Source organism: Papaver somniferum, chromosome 6 (genome assembly GCF_003573695.1).
Source record: "Papaver somniferum cultivar HN1 chromosome 6, ASM357369v1, whole genome shotgun sequence".
Lineage (NCBI taxonomy): Eukaryota > Viridiplantae > Streptophyta > Magnoliopsida > Ranunculales > Papaveraceae > Papaver > Papaver somniferum.
This window is the reverse complement of record NC_039363.1, coordinates 6,621,701-6,646,866: the sequence shown is the minus strand read 5'-3', so window position 1 is coordinate 6,646,866 and position 25,166 is coordinate 6,621,701. Positions and strand designations below refer to the sequence as shown.

Genomic DNA, 25,166 nt, shown 5'->3' with positions numbered 1-25,166 from the left:
TTTTGCACATCTCAGGCTTTAAGAAAAGAAAAGTACTTAGTTGTTTTGATTTTCTTTGTTTGTTATTGCTCTAAGAGCATTGTAAAGTCTGGAATTCATGCCGCTTTTCATATCTAATTGATATTGGAAAGATCTTCCCTATTTAATCAATAAAGAAGGGTTAAAATAGACAATTATACCTTTTATAGGGTTGAGAGTTGTGTGTACACGAGCCTGTGTGTTATAGGTTTCGTAACCCAACGAGCCTGTGTGAACTTGTGCTTAATTGCCAAATATTTGTGGGGAGTGCGGCTGTGGAATATTCCAGGGGTTATCTTGTATCTTTATAAACTTCTTGATGAATGCATTTAGTTTCGGCTATATGATTGCATCAAAAAAGTTGATATGTACTTTCTTTTGGTCCTGAAGTGTCTCTATGAAAATTTCATTAGGATCCCACTGGTTTTCATACCTTTGCCAATTTTATTGACAAAAAGGGGGAGAATTTAGTTCACACTACAAATACATATGGTTTTCGGATCATCATGTAAGGGGGAGTGGTTTCCATGTGAGATGGAGTATTGACTAAGGGGGAGTGACACAAGTTAATACAATTGAACTTTGATGTTGTATAATAATACTATGACACTGTGTAGCAATGATTGGGAGCTTTTGTTTTCTCATTGTTATGGATACGGATTTTCAACAACGATGATGCTGAACTTATAACCTTTGGAATCATTGGAGTACTTGGAAGTGACAAAGATTTTGTGTAATGTTGAAGAACCAAGGAGATCATGCATGTGGAAGAGAATCTGCAAAGTTTATTTATTTTGTATTCCATATGTATTGATAGTTTTGTCACTAAAATTGACAAAGGGGGAGATTGTTAGAGCACTGCTCGGTCGAACTCGCAAGCGTTGCTATCTCAAGCTTGTTTGTCAAGTTTAGTTTCCAAAACTATAAGTCTTGATTTCTAGTCTACTTATAGCTAAGTCTCGGACTAGGATAGAAAGTGTAGTTGAGATCTAGGATCCACGGCGTTCATCATACAAAGACGAAGAACTACTCAAGGAACTGGTGGAACTTCATCGACTAAAAGGTATGTGAAGACTTGAACTTATCTATCACTCGAAATTATATACTCTATATCATATCTTGAGACAAAACTTATTGCTATATAGACTTCGATTATACACATTTGCTATTTCGATCCGAGTTCATCTCGCTTATCTATTTCTCGAAATATGTGTTTGTAAGCTTTCGCTTTGGCCAAGTTCATCTTTACAAGTGACGAAAGTCATGTTGATTATTTTAATATCTTAAAAATCGCTTTGATGAAGAATAGTGTGTGACTAACCTCTATTTAACATTCTTTAAGAATGTTTCAATGATTGAAATGAGAGTTTAGAATATATAACCTTGAATGGATATAAACATTGTATGTGAACTCATACGTGTGTAAGTCCATAATCCTTGAAACAAAGTATGCGTAATTTGCTTCTCAGGATAACTGGTATTAAAGTCCGCGTACCTGTACGCCTATTATCGGAAGTTCACGTCCCGTGAATTTCTGCTGGAGTTTGTGAACTGAAAACAAACTTAATCCGAGTACTTAAGTATGCATACCGGTATGCATACTTGAGTGGGTTATTTTCTAAAAACGGTTTATTCGTGAACTTAAACTTATATAAACTAAAGAATGCATATTTTCAAACCGTGTCTATAAAGTTCATGAATCGATTCGAGTGAATCAAAATCGTTTTTGCTTCGATTGTGTCTTGTATACTTCTATGGGATCTAAGAAATTGAACAACTCTCTAACTAGTTCTTTTGAGTCATTTGAACTAGTTATGGTGAAGATGAATATGGTTGACATGAAAGTGCTCATATGTCTAACCATTTGGTTAATTGCTGTTGAACCAACTAGATGTACACATTTAGGTACGGTTACACAAACCTAAATGAACGTGAATTTCATTTGTGTATAACAAGCTAAGTTCGATCTAACGGTTGAAAGATATTCACTTGAATCTAATCAGGTTTCCATCTAACGGTGATTATTGAATGCTTTGTTACCAAGGTAACTTAGATTGCAAACCCTGATTTGAAGAATATATAAAGGAGAACTCTAGCAACTGGGAAACCTAATCCCCACACCTCCTGTGTGATACTAGTTGTATAAGCTAGAGTCGATTCTCCTTTAACCTTAGGTTTCTACCGAGTCCCTGTAGGTTAATGAATTGAAGACTTCATTGGTATTGTGAAGTCAGACCCAACTATTTTCTCTGTAGTTGCGTGATCTGACCTTGCTGTTTCTATCGAGATTAATTTCTCCGATAGGCAAGATAAAAAGAAGTCACAAACATCTTTGTCTCATCGTTCGTGATTCTGCAATATCTTGTTTCGCTAGTCGATCAGGATTATTGTGAGGTAATTGATAATTCTAGGCTGTTCTTCGGGAATATAAGTCCGGGTTATCGATTGGTTCCTGTTCACCTTGATTTATCAAAAGACAAAACAAAACTCGTAGGTATTTCTGTAGGAGACAGATTTATCTATTCATTTATACTTTTCTGTGTGATATATATTTCTTTATTAAAATCTTCGACTTTGGGTCGTAGCAACTCTTAGTTGTGGGTGAGATCAGCTAAGGCAATCAAGTGCGTAATATCCTGTTGGGATCACAAACGTAAGAAGCACAACTGTACGTTGGATCAGTGTGAGATAGACTGGGGTTCAACTACAGTCCATACCGAAGTTATTTTGTAATAGGCTAGTGTCTGTAGCGGCTTAATACAGTGTGTGTTCAATCCGGACTAGGTCCCGGGGTTTTTATGCATTTGCGGTTTCCTCTTTAACAAAACTTCTGGTGTTTGTGTTATTTCTTTTCCGCGTTATATTTTGTTATATAATTGAAATATCACAGGTTGTGCATTGAATCGATCAATTGGTAAATCCAACCTTTGTTTGTTGATTGAAATTGATTGATACTTGAACATTGGTCTTTGGTACCGTTCAAGTTAATTTCTCTTGTATTCAATTAGACTCGAAGATTTCTATTTGCTTGAGTAAATATTGAATCGAGAAATTGAGATATAACTCCTTGATATACTTTTTATTAAGTTTAAGTCTGACTGTCTAGTTGATTCTCTTAAAAGTACATTGGAGTTAGTCCATACAGACTGCTAAGAGAATTATTGGGTGAGGTTGTTAAACCCCCACTTTTTTAAGGACGACTAACGCCTCAGTTTTACGAGAACCACTCAAGTCTTTACGGGCTTCATGACTGAATCTTATTACATCCTAACAAAATACACTGGTCATGTCAGCTCATGGGCCCCACAACTGACTCCTTGCAAGTTACACTGTTAAATCTGCCGCATAAATGAACATGTTCGCAAAACCTAGGAACACATCTGCTTGATTCATCTACTTGAATCAAGTGTTCCATAGTCTCATATATAAACAAGAGACGTCACGCTAAAGCACATAAACATGCCTTGGTCTCAATCTCATATGAGCATTTCCCAGCTGGCTCCATGAGACCTGGCCTCATGAGCATGTCCAAGATGAATTCATAATCCTTGATCTCTGTGAGCTCATGTCTATCTCGTACAAAAACGAGATTCAGGCCTCCAAATCCTCAGACATAAGCCTCATTCTCAAGTTTAGGCCTCAAGTATCCCACACGTTTATCTGGAAAAGTCTCGCCAGTAGAGTTCGTCCCTCATCGTCGATGCAAAAAGCCTCAGATCCTCTTGTGTCTAACACACGATCATCGTGATATCTTGTGATCTCCACATGACTCATCCTAATCATATCGCACGAATCATGAAATATTCTTCTACCTCATCCCACATCAGTTACAGAGAGTATTTCCACCCTACTAACACATCAGCAATATGAACAATATCTCACATATTATGAAGCTTAGTTTGCAACGCAACCTATTTGAAAATTTTATACTAGTTGATGTGGGATAACTTGAAATGTTCATTTCCTTATTATTTATTTTTACTTTAGTTAATTTTATATATGATGAGATCCCTTCAAACTTTTATTCTTACACTATATATTTCACATTTTAATCGTTATTTTTTCAATAAAAACCAAATGGTGTCGGATTCTAGGATAATATTTCGGGGATATGTTCCACTTACAATGCTATACATACCTATAAAAAATGAGCGCATTCGGAGACGTGTAACACCATCATCTAATATTTTAAAAATTAATCAAAAGATTTTTAACCATTGAAATTAAGATTCGTAGATGGTGATGTTTAGTAAAATAATGAAGAGCCTAATTGGGAGGCTAGCGCTCTTAGTAAAATAATCATTGAAGGAAGGATGAATTATGATACTGTTGAAAGATTCATTAAGTTCACTTGGCCTTTCATTGTTGCTGAAGAAATAAGAATTGTTGAATTGGAACCAAACTTGATAATATTCAAGTTCAACAATTGGGATTTCTTAAACAAGGTAATTGAGCACAGACCTTGGAGTGTCAATAAACATCTTCTAGTGGTCCATGACTACATTCCAGAAATGATTTATACTAAAAAGCATTGGGATTTTCAGCAGTTCTGGATTCAGCTTAAATATCTTCTCCCTGAACACATGAATGTTTCTGCAGTTACTAAGATTGGTGAAATTATGGGTGAAGTTACTGGGATTGAACCTAAGGATGACATGCCTATTGGTACTGTACCTGTCAAAGTTTGTGTTAATATAGATCTCTGTATGGCTTTAAGAAGAGGGGTTAAATGCATAACTAATGCAAGAGTTGTGTTTTTATTCTATGAGGCATAACTGCCTCATAAAAAGTGCTTACAACAAACTAGGAAGGATGAAGCTGCCTCATAGAACAAAACTGTTTATATGGAAGTGTTTGAAAGGAATAGTACCAACTAAACTCAGGTTATCACAGTACAACAGAGACATAGATTTGGATTGTTGCATTTGTCACAATGAAGAAGAATATCTTTTTCATCTTCTCATCAATTGTGCTCATGCAAGAGCAGTGTGGAGGATAGTGAACATCGATATTGATCAGGTCAAAGATAACTGTTCTTCAATCCAAGAATGGATTATTTCTTGGTTCAACAGTGTGGGTAATACTGGAGTTGAAGACATGAATCAATGGAAGAGTACACTCATGGCAGGATGATGGGTCATATGGAAGGAGCGCTGTGAAGCTGTTTTTCAAGACAAAACTCTAAATCCTACTTCGACTGCTTCTAGAATTCAGCATCATTTGCATAATTTTTATTTATCTATACATCCTACTACTGCTAATACTAATACTTTAACTGTGTTGCAGGAAAATAATTTTAAACTCACATTATTTGTGGATGCATCTTTCAGTCACCTCACTAATGAAATTGGCACTGTAATGGTGCTTTTCTCTGATACAGGTGAATGTGAAGGAATCAGGGGCTCCTATGCAGTTGGAGTAATGGATGCTGAAGCTGGGGAGGGACTGGCCATACTAGAAGCCCTAAATAGGATGAAAAGTATGCAGCTGGACAACTTCCACTTAATTTCTGATGCTGAAGTTTTAGTTAGTTCTATAACCACTAATAATGAACAAATCAGATGGGAAAATAAGAAAACTCAAAAAGAGATTAAAGCTGTTTTTTCTAGTTTTAGTTCATGTAAGTTGTCTCATGTCAAGAAAGATGACAACTGTGTTGCAAATATCATTTCTAAGAAGGTCAGAGTTGATAAACTTTACTTAGAGGAGTATAAAGACTACTCCCTTGGTTACAATCTGTACTTTCAAGGCACAATGTGCCTGATCCTCATTGAGATTAATAAACTCTTTATTGGTATCAACAAAGAAAAGATGGTGACGTTTAGTATTTCGGAACACACTCAATTTCGGTAAAAACTTAGCGTTTTGCAAGAGGAACATATCCCCAAAATATTAGCTTCAAATACGAAACCATTTGGTTTTTATTCACAAAAAATACTCTAAAGTGTGAGATATTATGAGAGTATGCTCCCTCTTTATATATTTACAAGATATACTCAGCGCATATTTATAATATCTGATAAAGCAATTCAAGTTGGTGTCTTCAGTAACGAATCAAATCAAGTGACCCAAGTTGTGTTAGGAACTCCGACTTGGGCGCATACACGTCTGAATTGCTGATTACTTTCACTCGGATCAACCAATCCTGGCTGTTTTTTTTTCAATTAAAGATAATCGAGATGCTTGGTGTCCAAAGTTGTTTTCCCCATAACGTGTCGCAAATATTCTGATTTATGGATGTTCAGCCGGGACCTACTGTGGACTTCAAATGGTTCACTACTCTCAGATGAAGGGTTTCAATGAAAATCACGTCATGGGGGAACGAAATGGCATATCCGATCGTTTCGAAATATATTACGCAAATTTAATATACTCAGTAAGTTTTTTTTTTTTTGGAAGCATGAGTGGAATTAATTAACTAGAAAGCCATTGCACGAAAGTATGTTTTGCCCATTGAGTCATTTACTATAAACTGGTTTATAAAAGATGGGACCACTCAAATTTTAAGGGTTCTCATTTGGCTTTCATCTTCAACATGATTTGTCAAGTTGTGTGTTGCTTGGTATCCTTGCATGTAGTTGGGATGGATACCACACTATGGAATTTGTTGCATACATTATTTCATTTCGATAACCTATGCCAGCTAAATACCACGACGGTTCTGCATTAGAAGTTAAGAAACAAAGTAGTAGCTAAGAGCTCCTTCAATGATAATTGTGCATGTTTTATATATGTCATCATTTTTAAGACATTCTCTAGATATGAAATCCTAAATAGGAAAAAAATAATTTTATCTCCAACCTATAAAGTTTAATATCTTTGTTTCACTTGTTTGCAGGTATTTAATTGGTTAAAAATATTTCCATTTTTATTTTTCATTAAAAATGAAGACATTTTCTAAGTGAATGTTTAAAACTAGAGGTTCACTTAGAGGATGTCTAACTATTTTTAACCACGTTATCCTTAATTCAATGGGTTAGAGATGATTTTTTATGAATATTGTTGTGTATCCTACATGAATTAAGACTCTTTTCTCCGCACAGATTCCATTAGAGAAGCTCTTAGTGATCAGTGGTTTGATAGTACAGTTAGATTGGAACGGCTGTCGATTTGCTTCTCACCGGTAATGTGGTGCCTGTCCTAATTGACGATAGCTGAAAATAACTCACAGTTGCCGTATTAAGACCACTTTAACATTTCTAGACTGCGAGACAGAGATTTAGGGGCCAAGTCAATAAGAAAATGCGACCTATCAAAAAGAGTAAATGGTCAATGTCTCCAAGGATTCCTTGAACTAGAAGCTTACGCGTCTTTGTTAAAGAGCTGACAACTGTCAGCAACATGGACGTCTCACATTAATTAGCCGGCACTACTTTTGGGAGTGGTTCATATATGACGATGACATTCAGACAGTGCTGTTGTACGTACGGTACATTTCAAAGGTATATGCCACTCGGACCACACGCGCATATATGGACACCTAGGTCGCATGGACACTCTTAAGATGGTCTAATGTCCGCAGTAGGACATGTGTTCGGTGTTCGGATGTAAGCACCTTTGCATCATAAACATCAGTAATATCATATGCACACTGTTTTAATATAATATAGAAGTATATTAATAATGCCTCGTTTTAGGTCCATGTACTATTACTTTAATATATTTATTAATTCATCAAATTATTAGTTATCAATTATTAGCACCGTTCAGAAATTACATTCATAATATATATATATATATATATTTTTTAATAAAAATATTATCAAATTTTATAATTGGGCCGACCGACTGGAGGATCCGAAGTGCTCGTAAGGAAGAAGTCTCTTTTATGACCACTTTTTTGTCAAATGAAACCTAACAAAAATGTTCAATTTGATAAAAAAGATTGGAAATATTCGTATCCATGATTACTTTTTTACTAGACAAAATTGTCCCTCCCTTTTAGTCTAATTACTATATCTACTTGTCTATCCTATCTTTTTAGGGCTATAATTGGAAAACAAACTTCAATATAACATATCTAATAATCTGTGCCTTGGAAGTTTACAAATTTCATATCGTTGGAAAGGTTATAAAAAATCTACGCAATGAGTACAAACAACAATATCAAATTTAAAGTTTTTACGAAAAATTCGGAGGTATTTATCATTTTAGGCACAATTTTAAAATATTAAATGTATGTTCATTATGCAAACCACCACAAAGGATACATAAGTATTTTATGTAGCCATATTTTGGTTAATGCATCAACTAATTTTCCGTTACAAGTAATAATAAAATGATGTACTCGCTTCGTTTCAAGAAAGTGATACTTTCATTTTAGGCACAATTCTCGAAAATTGAATGCATAATCATTATGCAAACCACCACAAAGAATGTATAACACATCATGCAACCATATTTTGGTTTATGGATCGATTATTTTTCGGTTTCTAAAAAAATGATACTTTCGCATTCCGTTTCAAGAAAAGTGATATTATCACCCGTTTCAGGAAAAATGATACTATCACTCTGTTTCAGGAAAAGTGATCACTTTTTCTAAAACGGAACGAAAATATCACTTTTCCGAAAGACGAAAATAGTCATAAAAAACCTCATTTTCCGATTTATTTTGACCGGCCCTCCCACGTTGTACTAGTATTATCTTTTTGTGTCCCAAGTATTATGAGAATCTTTCATGTCCAAGTCTCTACGTGTCTGCCTCAGTGCAACCCAAATCTGCATGTATGTACTCTTGAAAAGTTTATTTTTAAATTTGATTAATATGTGCCGTTCAATTAAGTTGGATATCTTTCAAAAAGGTGGAATGAAAGCTGAAATATGAATGGAGAAGGAAATTGAAAAATGGTCCCAAAAAGAATGTGAGTGACCACAACAAATGATTAATGTTAGATAACACCATTATATGTTGGAGCGAGGTTTGGTGGATCCCAAAAGAGGGGTTATAAGTTATAATTTATAAGCGCTCCCAACCTCTGAATTAAATGGTTCCGTGTTTATTCCGCTGTTATTTGCGTAGAAGGGATTTCAACCCCGTTGACGATCGGTATTAAATTAGCCGACTAACAAAGTTCACTCATATAGGAAAGTCAAAAAGGTGACACTCTGTTGGCATCGCAAACGATGGTTTGTTTGATTGTTATTATTTTTGATTTATAAATTATTTGTTACTGGCGAGTTTCGAATTCAGGTCACTAGTATCATCACAAAATAACTTTATCATTGTATTACAATGACACCGGCATGGTTAGTTTGATTTTGATGTGAGATTAATTTCTCGCTATTCATAACGGAGATGCTAATATTAGCGATGATGATACCAATCCAAAAACCCAGTGGTCAAAGTTAGTTTGTTTTATATGAATTGGTATCTCCTTTAAGTTTTGGTATCCCTTTTATAAATTATGTGATATCTCTCCTTGTATAAGAGGTTCGTCCCAAAATGGTGCACACTGGATACATGGGTAGTCAAACAAGATTTCTATAGATTTTCATAGATTTTTAATTTGAGTGACTCCCAGAGATTCTCTGAAAATTTATAGATTTCTAGTGGTTTTCTGAGAATATTTTAGAGAGTCTTTGTGACTTGTAGAGCTAAAAAATGAGATTTCTAGGGACAAAAAAAATGAGACTTGCTGAAAGTTTATGTAATTTGTAGAGACAAAATTGTATAATATCCCCGATTAATTCCAAACATTAATGATTTTAATAAAAGTACCATGACTACCTAATAAAATATGTGTTCATTGTCAAAATAAATTTCACTGTCGTCCTACGCCAAATTTTCATTCACTTTATTCCACTCGTCCCACATTTTATTTTCTATGCTATCTTATCACTGATTTTCTATGTGGAGGTCTCCAACAACTTAAAATCAAAAGAAAGAAAAATATCATAACTTCTAAAATATATATTTTAAAAAATCACTTAATTCCACATTTTGTCTTGATTACCCATTTCCAAGTGGCGCTTAAGTGTATTACTGCACAAGGAGAAAAAAAATAGTTCACTCGGAAAAGCAAAAAATTTCCAAATTTCCAAATCTCCCGAAATATCACCTCTTGAGGAGAGATTTCTACCATGCCTATTTTCAAGAAAAAGTCTCTCCAAATCTCTGAAAACAACAAATCAATGACTTTCAACTCTCCTTTGACACACTGCATAATAATTTGTTCACTTATGATCATAGGTTTAAGTATGTTATGGCAGATATTTCATACGATATAATGCATATCTGCAATTTTATGAGCATATATTTTTTTCTCAATTGAAAATCGAAGTTTGAAGACTCACAGATCAAAATGGTTGTATTAAGATTTTAAAATATTTGTATTAAAGTATAAGTTTCTTCGAATTACATGCAATTGATATTTTTGATATGTTCTACTCCCTCTGTTACTAAATGATAGAATTGTTTGTGTGTAAATTTGCATACAAACCAGACTATTTTTTAGATGCAGAAGGAGTGGCATTTTCCCAGTAGGGATGTTCATCATTATTTATATCGTTTGTTGCATTTCTTTAGGGATGTCCTTGAATTTGATGTGACATTGTTTGCATATATATATCAATGAAAAGAAAAGAAGAAAAACATATGTTTATACACGTGGATGAGGTTGTAATTTGATGAGCACGGTATAGGCTAAAACACTGTTTTACTAGGAAAATTTATAATCATGGTGAAATGGCAGATAACAACCATAAGGTAGGTGAAGTCTCCAACGATGCCAAAAAATTACTCGGAAAGGGTCAGAATACCCTGGCTTCCTACTTTGATTTTAAAGAATTAAACGTGAATACATGATAATACAACTAGAGGTTGTTTGGATATTGGATGCAAATGCTCTGCTTTTTTGCATAATCCGGAATTTAGAAACAAAAATAATTTATACCATAAAAGTGAACTTTTTTGTTTTTAGAAGTCGATTTAATTCCGATTTCTAATTTCTGGAAGGTTTAATTTCGACTTCTAATTTCTGGAAGTCAAAAACAACTTCTATACGTTTATTCAAACACCCTCTCAGTTTTGGAACAGCTACACCTACTCATCACCAATGTAATTATGCTTCAAAAAAAAATAATCACCAATGTAATGCTTTTCTTAAAAGCAAGGACAATGGGTAGTATGTTCTCCTTCAAAATGAAAGAGCACTACCAATTTGATCTAACTTGTTCCTATTACGGGGTCTTTCAACCCTCCTTCACCCTGAAACACTACCATGAAAGTGGGCACTGCACGCTACAGCATCTGCCATGTGAGAAAAACCGAGGCTAAACGGAAAACGAACACCTGTCCAAGCCAAACCAACGTTGTTTTTTTTTTTTTTCTAGATGGCATACTGTCATTCATATACTGTGTTTAATTAACTTTCGAGAATATCACTAGCTCAAGATATTCTTCCGTATCAAAAAAAGAAGAAGAAGAAAGATAATCTTTCCTCAAAATGAAGGCGATACCCACTGCCTTGCTCTAGTGACATCTGAAAATAACTCACGATTGCCCGTATTAAAACCACTTTAACGCTTTAGATCGCGAGACAGAGATATCCACATTGTCACATCTAAGTCAGTATGAGTAAGATTTAGGGGCCAACTCAACAAGAGAATGCCACCTATATATGAATATAATGGTCAATATCTAAAAGATATTCCTTGAACTAGAAACTTACGCGTCTGCATGAATATCTTCACTGACATAACTTAGCCGGCACTAGTTTTCTGAATGGTTAATATACGACCACAATGATGGCGTTGTTGTACGAACTACGAACACTTCTAAGCTATTCTATCCGGACCACAATGACAGTGTTGTTGTGCAAGCCATATCTACATGCATATATTCTTGAAAAGTTTCTTTTTGAATTTGGTTAATATGTGCCGTTCAATTACGTTGAATGTATCTTTCAAAAGCTGGAATCGAAAGTTGAAGCACGAAAGGAGAAGGAAAATGAAAACGAAAAATGGTCCCTAAAAAAGAATGTGATGAGTGACCACAACAAATGATTGTCAGTTAGACTTAGATAACACAATTATATGCAGCATAAAGGTCTGGTGGATCCCATTCTATAGACAAGATCGAACCTCTGAATTCAATGATTCCGTGTTTATGCCGCTGTTATTTGCGTGGGAAAGATGTCAACGGAGTTGACGATCGATATTTAAATTAGCCGACTGGCAAAGTTCATCTAACCAGGTTTTTAAAATTAATGCCCACCGGACGACTCTGGAGTCTGAGACAAGGATTTGAGATTCAAACCAGATATAATGGACTCAAAGCATAATTCTTTGTAGGAGGAATGTATTGTTTGTTTTGGTTCTTCTTCAACCTACTTGAATTTTACAATGAACCAGTTGAAGAACAAGAATGGGCTGTGTTTGTACAAGTGGATGGACAGAGATTTTGAGGTGGCAATTTTATGACGTGGTTATACCTCCTCTACGTTTCAGACTTTCAGTGAAGATCGTATGTTCTCTCATTTTATACAAGGAAAACTCCCATCAAACAGCCTAAAAGTTTCTCAACAGAACGAGAAAACATAAAAGCCCAACACCAGGTCCATTGGACTTAAAAGACTACGTGAAAACCCATCCCAATCAACACAATAGCCAACATCCAATGGTTTAAAACTAGAATCGTGATTTAGGGGGGGACGGAATTACGTTGGGGGGAATAATTCAAACCCAACCGTACACTTCGATAGGGGATGACCTCAAAAACGGAATAAAGAACACACGCTTTCATTAAAGTTTGAACTGCCATATATTTCATCTCTGAGATAGTGCAGCAGCTAGGACCCCCAAAAAACATACTACAATAAAGAGATAAATAGCCTCCTCTCCATATCTTCTACAAGTTCATGTTAAATGGTGCACATGACATGCCGCAGAACTTAAACAATACACCTTATGCGACTGATCCCATACTAATAAATTATAGGTATCGAGGGTTCATAGATCGGAAAGCATAAATCAAAGAAGATAATGTTTAACGTGGTTCGGTCACTGACCTACATCCACTGAGAAACCCCGTAGGGTGAATTGTATTCATGATCATCAGAATATTCTGAGATAGTTTACATGTAGCTTATTGGTTCCTATTTATAGGATTACAAGAGAAACAGTAAACCTAAGATAAATAACAAACTTTATCTTTGACTAGGAGAAGGTTATCTTCTAGAATTGAATTAGTCTTCTGATATCTTATATGCACGTACTCTCTGATTTCACGTGCCATATATTCCAACACCCCCCCTCAAGTTGGACACGGAAAAGAAGATTGTAATGTGTAACTTGAAAAAATCTTCTAAACTTCGTAGCGTGATCTTTGATTACCGAGCTGACTTGATATCTTAACTTCGGATCTTAGCACCTACTTCATGGTTAACTTTCAGAAATAATAAAAGGATAGCAATTTTTTTTTTTTTTTTTTAGCTATCTTCTTCCGGAGGGGTTATGAGCAATTCACTTGACTTCACAAATGGAACCAAAAATGCTACAAAAGATTAAAAAATTCAAATCGGTGAAATAAAATAAATCCACCGTATTAAGCATCCCTAAATGCAGGGAGAAAGACCAGATGTCTTGATAAAAAGTTGAGTTTGCAACACAACAACTTAAGAAGTAATAGCCTAATTTTTGAGAATGCTCATCATGCATTGAAGGCATAAGTGAAGAGATATACGAAAACTTAATTTTGATTCAATATCTCATTCGATTTATTCAAAATCATGATAAAAATTAATCATATTTCGATTAAAATTTTGAAACAGGTGTAAGAAAGAAAACCACCATATTCGTCTCCAAGCTTTTGGAAAAAAAACAAAGTAAAGTGATTTGAGAAAATGTGGACTTTGTCAACATAACTGACAATAGCCTAAATTTCATTAGGTCTGATATTGACGGAATATCTGGTTAACTGAAAATCAAAGACTGACTTTGTGAGAGAATAATAATAAGTATTTTCGGAAAGAAAATAACAATAGACCGAACATTGATGTTCGGAGAGATTTTCGCAAACAAATATAGATACTAGTTTCGGGAAGAAAATGACCATAGATATCGATTAGAAATTATTACTCCAAACTCATCTGATTAAGGAAAATCGAGACAAAATTAATGATCCATGCAGCGAACGGGATGTCAATGCAGTGATGCACACACTTCACGCTTGAAACAGATCACAGAAAGAGCACAAAAATATACCAATTAATAATTCCCACTAAAACGTGAGCATAATGCAGAAACTTTGGCCTCTAAGAGGAGATATACTTGAAGCAGTGATATTTTGCTTGATGATTACCATAATGGTAGAGCATTTGAAAATGTGAAGAACTTTCGGAATTCAAAATATTCTTGATAACAAGAACAAAAGATAGATGTAAGGTGAAATATCCTAATAAACAATAAGGATGCTGTGAATGGAAATTCATCACTGTGAAGCATATATTTGCTCGTAAAAAAGGAGCAGGATGAACAATTTAATTTTTGGATAAAGATCCCAAAAAGAGAGATATTTTCTGTCTATTGATACCGAAACAGGAATAGGAACACTGATTGATCATCACAATAGAACATGAATAATAAAATAAATTAAGTTGCGGAAGCGATTTAGATCGTGACTTGAACTTCAGCGAACTACATAACCGAAGCAGTAAAATGATCTTCAAAGTCATTCGGGTATGACCAAGAAAATAGAAATCCATCGAGTGGCTGAGATGTCGACAATCGATGGGTCAGCTAATATTTACACCCATTTGTAATATGGACGGAAATGTTCCGACTGGATTCGATACCACCGGAATCATGTGAGGATGACGGACATGAAGGTTATTGTACAGGAGAAGTTTTTTTTTTTGTCGTTAGTTGAATAAAGATTCAATTGATTTGTAGGTGGACTCACTACATAATCTTTAGTAAAGAAATATTGCTCAGTGCTGCAAAGAATGTAAAACACCATTACTGCGTAACTGTTTAATCGGTGTGGAAAACACCATCCATATAATGACAGGAACCAATAAAATCTGCCATGTGAGAAAAGAAAAAAAAAAACACGATTTAATTTATTTGGGTGAATGATGAGTTGCACAAAGTGCAAAAACATGAAGGTTTGAATCAGAAACATTAATTAAGTTCCATTCGGTTCTGATAAGGAGATCTTGCTAAAATGCAAAATAACATCTTTTAAAGGTAATTGAGCACAAAAAATGAAGAATTCATTTGATGGATATCGTCAGTAAAATGACTGGGATCATCTTTCCAAAAGATTGTTCCTTCCCAGAATCATAAAGGCTAATGCAAACACATGATCCATTGTGTTGACAGTGAATGATTCGACAATAGATATATTTAGTCGAAAAACCAACTAGATTAATTATAACTTGTGTAAACTAATTAGATAATTGATTGATCAAACGAAAATCATTGACAAGATTAGCTTTCCATAGTCAATGATATAGGAGAACAATGGGATTACGTTGAACAAAAAATGGTTAAGGAGCAAAAGATGGATTCAGTAGAGAAAGAAGAAAGTTCGATTTGATATGAACTCAATTGATCATTATTATGTCATCGGTTGTACCCGGAGGAAACTCAGGATGTTGATAGAGAACATTTCCGTGAAAATGCAATACATATTGAACATCAACAAGAACAAAGAGTACTGCGATATATATTTTGGAGAAAAATATATAGGATGTACCAAATATATTTTGAACGGAAAATACTTCGAAAATAAAATGATTTCACATAAAAATGGAAATATTTTCTGGTTTCCAGTGAAGATAATTAAGGGATTACCGGTATCATAACACATACGGTGTTGACAATTTTGATTGACGGAGAAATAATAAAAGTCTATTCCCGGAAAGGGAAGATGCGGATATTTTGGACATTTGATTGATTTGGCTATGAAGGAGTCAACTAGGATTACCAAAAATTGAATGGATGGAAGAGTCTCAGGAAAAAGATTAAGGTTGGAGACAATATTAATGATCGATGAACGAAAGTATCAAAGCACTTCACGCTTCAAAGTTCAAAGAGATCGACCACAAAGATTATGAAAAAAAAAAAAAACAAACAAACCAGTAACTATGTTAAATTTACCGGAGATTGCGAACGTGAAAAACTTAAGCACAATTTGATTGACCTCTCTATGAGGAGATATATTTGGACTGAAACAAAAGAAGATGATATCCACTACTGATTTTAACTTTGATGAAAAAATAAGTTAAAAGTTTTAGATGGGGAGCGATGGATCGAGAGCATTTCTGCTCTGACCATGTTAGAACTGTTGATGGACGTAATAGGGACTACTGGGAGACAATGCAGTATCCTTGTCAGAACTGTTGATGTTGTGAGTTTCCATTATAGGATCTGACTGATCACCATCATGGCCATGAAGATTGAGTTGTAGGAAAATTTTTTTTTAACCTAGCTCTAGATTGGGAAGCACTGTTACGTGCTGAGCATGAGTTGCGATTAGGTGAAGGAACTGTAGAAGATACTACTGGATTATTAGTAGTATTTGGAGAAACATCAGGTGAGACTAAATCACTGATATTGGCAATAGATACGGGTGATCCTGAATTACCAGAATTGAGAAAAGAAGGTGCAGCGGAATAGATTATACCCATAACTATAAGAAAATCAATATGATAACAAAAAAATATAGAAAGCGGAAGCAACTTGAGCGGATCTCCCCGCTCTGATACCATAATAAATTATGGGTATCGAGGGTTCATAGATCGGAAAGCAGAAATCAAAGAAGACAATGTTTAACGTGGTTCGGTCACTGACCTACATCCACTGAGAAACCCAGTAGGGTGAATTGTATTCATGATCATCAGAATATTCTGAGATAGTTTACATGTAGCTTATTGGTTCCTATTTATAGGATTACAAGAGAAACAGTAAACCTAAGATAAATAACAAACTTTATCTTTGACTAGGAGAAGGTTATCTTCTAGAATTGAATTAGTCTTCTGATATCTTATATGCACGTACTCTCTGATTTCACGTGCCATATATTCCAACACATACCAGTACCAAGATCCTTGGAAAAAGATAAAAATATAAGGTCACAAGCCTGACAACGGCACAGTGCTTGACATTGATCAAACATTAAACCATAGCAGTACCAAGAAACTTTTATTTAAAATGAACTCCTTGAGAAACAAATTCAAAGTCATGAAGGAAACAATTATCAGAACAACAATTATCCGAACTAATATCAATGGAAAACAAATTAACCAAATTTTCAGAAGCCAAATCACCCGCAAGCGGATTGGTGTCTGCAAGATTCCAGATCCACGTTTTTACGTGGTAAATGTCGACCTCATTAACCATAAAGGACCGACACTACCGTTTATTGCAGGTGCTCTCCGTAATATAATCATCAAGATTTACCTGCGGCACTTTTGCTCTGCTTTGAATCCACATCTTCATTCTATCCTCGACTTGACCGTACCACTCGGAGGAATAATCACTCTTAATATGTTTCCAAAACCATAGGGTATCAGTTTTAGGAGGCAGCGGACAATTCTCCTTCAAACGCAGACCAATAAAATGATTTCCTTCAACGAATCCCATGATAACCTTTCGATTCTTTATACCCTTGCGCATTTTCACGAGAGTAAGTACAAATGTATAACTCATGTCACGACTGATGTACTACACTGCACAAGAAAATGTCTCCGCTATCTCAAACCCACATTTTGGCATAAGCATCCATCGATCAGAGGGGACAATATATTTACCGCTAGGAAGCACTAAATATTCTTCTTCGGAAAGAGGCCGTATACGGTTCACCAATTCCACAAATTCTCCATCAGTCATCATTTTCTTATACATATTTTGATTTTTTAAGAGATTGGTAACCATCTTGTCTCTTACATAACTGATTGGATCAAGTTCTCCAACCTCAAGGCTACCCTTTAAACCCAACGCCTCAACCACGACATGGAATCCACAATTTCCATCCTTTGCAACATCCTCCGTCGATAAAATAAAAGGAAGAACATGTTCTGGCATGTCCTTCAAGTAATGAGGGTTCTGAAAGTAATGATCTTGGTGAACTTGTTTTTCCCGTAACATTGGCGCCACCTTTACAGGAGGATATAGCATCGCAATCCTTTCATGTAACGAATGAATCCTAGTTTTCTCTTTCTTTTTGGTTGTTGGCCGAACTTTGGGTGTCTCATTCACTGTTGGCTCAGATTTTGTACTAGTAAGCGGGTAAATTATTTCTTTCAAGCTTGCTTCAATCACTTGTTTTCCACTCTCGGAAGCCTTTTCCCACTTTTCTTGGACATCTGTGAAAACAGTCATTTCTTGAAAGGAATGTTTTCCCTCATCTCTTGGAGGTAGCTTAAATGTCAAGCGCCTCCAAAAAGGATCAACTGCATCGATGGGGATTAATTTTCCAGCCCTCTGAAAGTTTCTTATCATATGTGAACAAGGTAGGCCCATGGTCGTCGTCACCTTGCATATACACCTACCATCCTCCCAGCCAATGTTAGATCCAAATCTCATATCCTCTAACATTTGGTCAATAGCATACCATGAGACGTTGTAGACAATTTTCTTTAAAAATGGATAATTAGGATAATGAGTCCTACTACGAATTAAACTCTCTTGGAAATCCCTTTCGATTCCTGTTTCGTCGCCCTTGAACATTGAATGTATCGCTTTCCAAACGGTAACAAGGTCGCCTTTTGTGGTTAACAGTTCACCCTTGAATCTTTTATGAGAACTCTCCACTATGCTAGTAGCTTGATTGTTGTTGTGTTTCACTGGATAAGTCCAAGCAGCCACAAAATTTTCTTTGTGTTTATCCTACCATTGTTTGTTACATTGGGTGGTGATACCAGTAACTAGAATTCGAAACTCGCCAGCATCAAATTCTTTACCGACCAAAAAAACGAAAGAAAAAAAACAACCATTGGAGCTAGTTTTATAATGAATTTAGCTTTCTAAAGAGCTTTCCAGTCAATCATATTACTATTAGCAGGTCTAGCTTGGGTAATGTTTAATATAGCTTTGTAAGCAATTTTGAAAGAAAAATCTCCATCGCTAGATGACTTCCATCTAACAATGTCCTTTCCTGATATTAGGATTCTAATTTGTTGTATAGCTATGACAATATCTCTATCAAACAAGGTTTCTAGAGTTTCTATTTTCCTTTTTGAACTAGTACTATTAATTAGGTAAGACACCTTGCTAGTGGCAACTTGCACAAAGTTGGACTTAGGAGGACCATTTATGCTTGGTATCCAGTTATTCTTCCATATAGATATATTTCTTCCATCACTTACCTTCCAACAATAAAACTTTCTAATGATGTCAATCCCATTACAAATTCCTTTCCAAACCCAAGAACCTTGCCTAGAGAGGATACAGTTAAGAGGATTTAAGCCATTGGTGACTAAGAAGGGTAGCCCAAGGGGTATTTGGGTCTTAAATTATTCTCCATGCTAATTTAGCTAGGAGATCTTGATTTAAGATGGCATATTTTCTGATATCCGTACCTCTCAAGTCTTTAGGTAAAGCTACATGATTTCATTTTTTCATATAGGTACCTTTTTCACCTTGATTTTTTTATTCCACCAGAAACATCTTTGAACAACATCTATTTTGTATGTAATAGTCTTTGGCATTATGAAAGCAGACAATAGTCCCTAAAACTGATTGAGCGAGAGTTGTCTTACCAGGTTGAACCACAAACTTAGATTTCTAGGTATCTAGCCTGTCACTGAATCTATCTAACAAGGGAGAAAAAGACTCAACCTTGTTCTTCTGAAGCAATAAAGGGACTCCAAGGTATTTATCCTGCAAAGCCAATTTCTTAATATTCAAAATGTTTGAGATTTTAGTTTTGGCATTACCTGGAATTTTTGGACTAAAGGCAATCCCAGATTTATCAAAGTTGACAGCCTGACCTGAAAATTTGCTAAATTGCTCAATAATGTTAGTTATATGGGTAGCCTCATTAGTAGAAGCTCTGGAAAATAGGAGAAAATAACTAGCAAAAAAAATGGCTCACAGAAGGTGCAATTTTAGTAACAATATACCCATGAATGTTATTATATTAGACTTAACAGTAAAAATAGCTCTTGACAGAGACTTCATACAAAGGATAAACAGTTAAGGTGATAAAAGATCACCTTGCCTCAACCCTCTCTGAGGTTTGTACAGCTCACCAGGAGAACCATTTAAAAGGATAGATGTAGTGAATGTGGAAATGCATTGTTCTATAAGCTTACATCAATCCTCAAAAATCCTAAACTTTTTAAAATAGCTATGAAAAACTACACTCAATTATATCAAATGCTTTACTCATATGCACCTTTATAGCCATCCAACCTTTCTTACTTTTAGTTTTTTTTTTATGGTGTCAATCATCTCATGAATCGTGACTATATTATCCTGAATCACTCTACTAGGAATAAAAGATGACTGGAAGGGGGATATAAACTTGTTTAACAGAGGTTTAAGCCTAGTAACAAGTAGTTTACATATAATCTTATAACTCACATTATACAGAATGATAGGTCTAAAATCAACAACAGAAACATGACAGTTTTTCTTAGGAATGAGAGTACTAAAATTTTGATTAAGTTGTTTAAGCATATGTTTCGAATGGAAGAAATATTGTACCATGTTAACTATATCATCACTGAACATGCGAGGGTACCCAAGTATACCTCAAGCTAAAACTTTTCCTACCTATAAGTCCTTTATCCGAAAGTGATTGTCTATGAACTGAGTCGAGACCATACAACTAATCGGTTCACACTTCGTGTGATCGTCTATGGATACGAGATCGAGACAATACAATAACCAAGTATGTTTACTTGATACAAAGGTTCGGTCTTAACCAAACACAATAGGATTGCTTATTAAGTAAATAGAAATTAATGTTTGTGTAATTTATTTTAATTATAATAATACAATTATAATGCGGAAATACAAAGTAAATGACACAACAAGATTTTGTTAACGAGGAAACTGCAAATGCAGAAAAACCCCGGGACCTTGTCCAGAATTGAATACTCTCAGGATTAAGCAGCTACACAAAATTACACCTAACTTCGTATAGTTGATACCAAGCAACTAAACCTATAGTTCACCTAGTTGTGTCTGTATTCCCACGCCTCCAACTTATAAATAAGTCACGTACTTGGAACAATTCCTTTGGTTCGTATTACAAACAGTAAAGGAACAACAAATATGTTTGGTATCAACTCTATTCAACCAAGTGATATGAGACGGACAAAAGCTCTTCCGTTGATCTTAACATAAACTCCTTCGTCGGGTCCTTAGATCTATCTTATGTTCAATTACTGAAGTAATCGTTTAAGATTAAGACAACAACACTCATAATCCAAAGAATTGTGTTGATGTCGATCTACTCAACTAATCAATCCAATCTACCACAAGGATAAACCGATTATTAATTGGATCCTCTTTTACCAAAACAAGTATTGTGCACACCAAAGATTATAAACCCAAGTCAGATCTTCAATATCTTCTTTGTCTTCAAATCTTCTTAAATTTTCAATAAAAACCTGCACACAATCACTTGAATCTCTTGTGATCAATCACGCACAGAACAGAGTCTGTTAACAATGGATTATCACAAGATCGTCTTTAGATCTCACAACAGTCTAAAGATCCCTGTCGAAACTCTGAACTATTTTGAGTGAATCTTATATCAGAAGAGAAGATTCTCAAGAATAAACAAACTAGGTGCAATCAGATTTCAACCACCGTTAGTCAATTAAATCAATCTAAAACAAAAGATAAACCGCAATTATCTAGTTTCCCACCAACGGTACACGTTAGAGATTCTAAATCCCAAAGAAGACGTTAAACTGAGTAGCCGTAAGAGTTCGCCTAATTAGGTAACTCCCCTCTCCGAATAGGAGGCTACACCAGTAACAACAACGAAAGAGGAAGTCTGTTGTTACGAAGGATTAGTTTGCTAGAAAGGCAAACTTCAAGTACTTATAGACAAGGAAGTTTGGACACCAAGGAATTTCCAAAACCGAAAATATTCTCAAGATATTCATTAAAGCACAAATTTGGTTTTCATAATTCCTGGAAATGCTCTGTGCAAAAATAATGGTCGAAATCTCTCGGAAAATCTAATTAGTAAATGCACATTACTAATTCTGGAATTTTCCTACAAAATGAAATTAATAACCTTAATTAAAAGATTCTTAACTTACTTATGTTTCGATCCTGGTATTCTCTTCCCTTAGCCGTTAAGGAATATCTTTGAACAATTAAAGAAATAAACATTCATAGTACGTGTTCAAAGTATGTCGACATCCTTACTTTGTAAGTTCTCTTTCACACTTACAATCTTGAAACCGATTTGCTACACTTCCAAACAAGTTTAGAATTGATTCATCTGACTTTTAAGAACTATGTGATTGATCAAACCAACATTCAATCACAATCATGGGTTTAATGGTCCTACCAAAACAAGTTTCGGTTCTACCTCCATGTGAGTACTGTGCATAGTCACACTAGCTTTCCAAAATTCGGTTGAATAGGTACTAGGATCGGTTCCCCACATATATATGGTATATAACTTATATTTGTTGCACATGTCCATAGGATCGGTTCCCCTTTGCCTAAAAACGTGTTGCACATGTCCATAAGATCGGTTCCCCTTTCTGCTATAAACCTTGATGCACCCCATACAAGGATCGGTTCCCCTTGTGATGTACTGCACCTCTTACTAGGATCGGTTCCCCTCTCCCATAATTGGTCAGACACACAAACCCGATCATACCATCTCGGGTGATTACTTAAGATCGGTTTTACTAATAAAATTTATACCAATACATAAGTCAGGCCTTTGTGAATAGTTCTACCAAGAACACAAACAAGTTGTGAGTGGTTATACTCAATCACACATATTGGTTGTTCATAAGATATGCAATGAATAACAAAACCAATAACACCTGGCAATTTCCTTTTCGGTTCACAAACAAGTTTATGAACTTACTTCCTTAGAACACATGTAAACATTGTTCCCTAGGATGAAATCCTCTCCTCATACCCATACATATTCACAATATCATTCAAATGATTATGGCGATGTCTTATCTACAAAGTTTAATGGTTAAGCAATAAACCTCGTATTGTACTCTTTAATACTATGTCTATCTAGAGTTCAAATATGCTTCGCAGTTATGTTTTCAATATGCACGACTTGAAACATACGTTGGGTAATGAAACAGTTCAAGTCAAATATCACTAACCTCAATTGGAAGAATGATTGTTGTCGTTGTAGATCCTTGCTTCTTCACATCTTCAAGACTTCACAATACTTGTAATGTCTCGTATTCTAATACTTTCAAGCTAACCTATACGAAGTTGACTCTAGTACATAATCAAGCGACTCTTAACATGAATTTTGATTCACTAAAATATGACAATCAAACTTGACATACCAACGTTTGGTGGGTTCAACCGAGCAATGCTCTAAAAATCTCCCCCTTTGTAAATTTTAGTGACAAAACTCTCACATCATATGGATAAACAAATTACAAAAATTCATTACACATCCGCTTGATTGCCGATTCAACGGCACAGTAAAACTGCTTACATTCAATCCTTGAAAATGTCGTTGTTGACATTATAATAACAAAGCTATTACCCCCCCTAAGGAAGATAGGTAGATATTCAATCCGCACGTCTTTGTTATACCAATTCATATGACATGTTACTCCCCCTTAGTTTGTGCTTTCACTCTTTCGTTAGATAAACGTTCAAGCACCAATATTCTTTTCCTTAGCGATACCAATCAATATAAAATCAATGCCAGTATCACCTGTTTACTCCATATATTTCTCCCCCCTTTTGTCACAAAAATGACAAAGAAACGAAAAAAATAAAGGAAAACACGAAAAGAATCTTACAAATCTCAAAATAGACTTGCAAACCTGTAGAGTTAGACATGAGGGTTCCACACATCATGTTCTGATAACCAATATCAAAACCGAAACTACAAGTAGTTTTATTTTGATATGTTACCAAGGAAACAATTGTCTGAAACAATTTTTCCAATTTAGTTTATCAAACCAAAAAACAACTAAGCACTTTAGTCCCTTTGCTAAACCGATCGTTCAAAAACAACCGCTTAATTCGATAAGATCAAAATAAAGATAAACTCTATTTTCTCATCAGGATATAATTATCCATAAACTTAGACCTTTCAATTTTAAACAAGACAAGTACTAGGTTAGTTAACTAGCATTTCTTGTTAAGGCATTCGATTAGACTTGAATAACCGAAACCTCACTTTGATAAGTCTAACTAAGATCAGAATTAACTTAGTTTCTCTTATCCGGAATCGAATTTGACTAAACAACTCATCCCGTACACCTTTTATTTCATTAAGCCATAAATAATTCATACAAACCAAAATAAATCAACTTGCATAATTAGTCACCTCAACCGGAAACAATTGAAACAACATAGACATTAAAAGTACCGCAATTGCACCGAAATTTTGTAAGCCTAAATAATTTATACCGTACAAAAGAAAGATAACAATAGTTTTTCTTAACCGGAACCAATTGAATCACACACAATATCAATTGTACCCAAATTTTTTAAGCCTAAACAATTGATACCACACAATAAAGCAAGATAACAATAGTTTTTCTTAACCGGAATCAATTGAATCACACACATCCACACACACATCATGGAATAAACATCAATTGAACCGAAATTTTTGTTAAATACAAGCAATAAATATATACGATATAATCTCAGGCTTTTCTTAAACAGGAAAAAAAATGAACTAACAAGATTGTTACCTCAAATTTCGCATCCACTTCTCCAATATGTTTGCATCTTCGTCCATGGAGAATTGATATCGAAATATCATCACGTTGTCATTCTTATGCCAAAACAAAAGAATAACAACAACTCTCAACCTTTACCAGAGAAAGGTTGAAAACCGTCGAAACACATATGCTTTTATTCTAAACCAAAACCGATTCAACATATTGTGACATTTTCACATATTATTTCTACCAGAACCCCTCGTGATTCTTTGATAAAGCCTACCAACATGGGCTAGAACTTAATCCTGCTAAACCAAAAAATCACTCAAACCATAAGGGTTC

General features: G+C 35.0%; 2 protein-coding genes across 1 annotated transcript; one reads left to right on the top strand and one right to left on the bottom strand.

Annotated features, from left to right (window-relative positions):
* Nucleotides 1-25,166, top strand: part of LOC113286811 — a 75,556-nt gene that overhangs the window by 18,097 nt on the left and 32,293 nt on the right.
* Nucleotides 17,686-18,690, bottom strand: LOC113290403. Its single transcript, XM_026540010.1, has one exon. The coding sequence runs from the start codon at nucleotides 18,688-18,690 to the stop codon at nucleotides 17,686-17,688; it is 1,005 nt and encodes a 334-aa protein (XP_026395795.1).

Bases quoted from the DNA above. Each gene is read 5' to 3' on its own strand.
- LOC113290403 (XM_026540010.1), bottom strand. From the start codon at position 18,690: ATGTTCAAGGGCGACGAAACAGGAATCGAAAGGGATTTCCAAGAGAGT.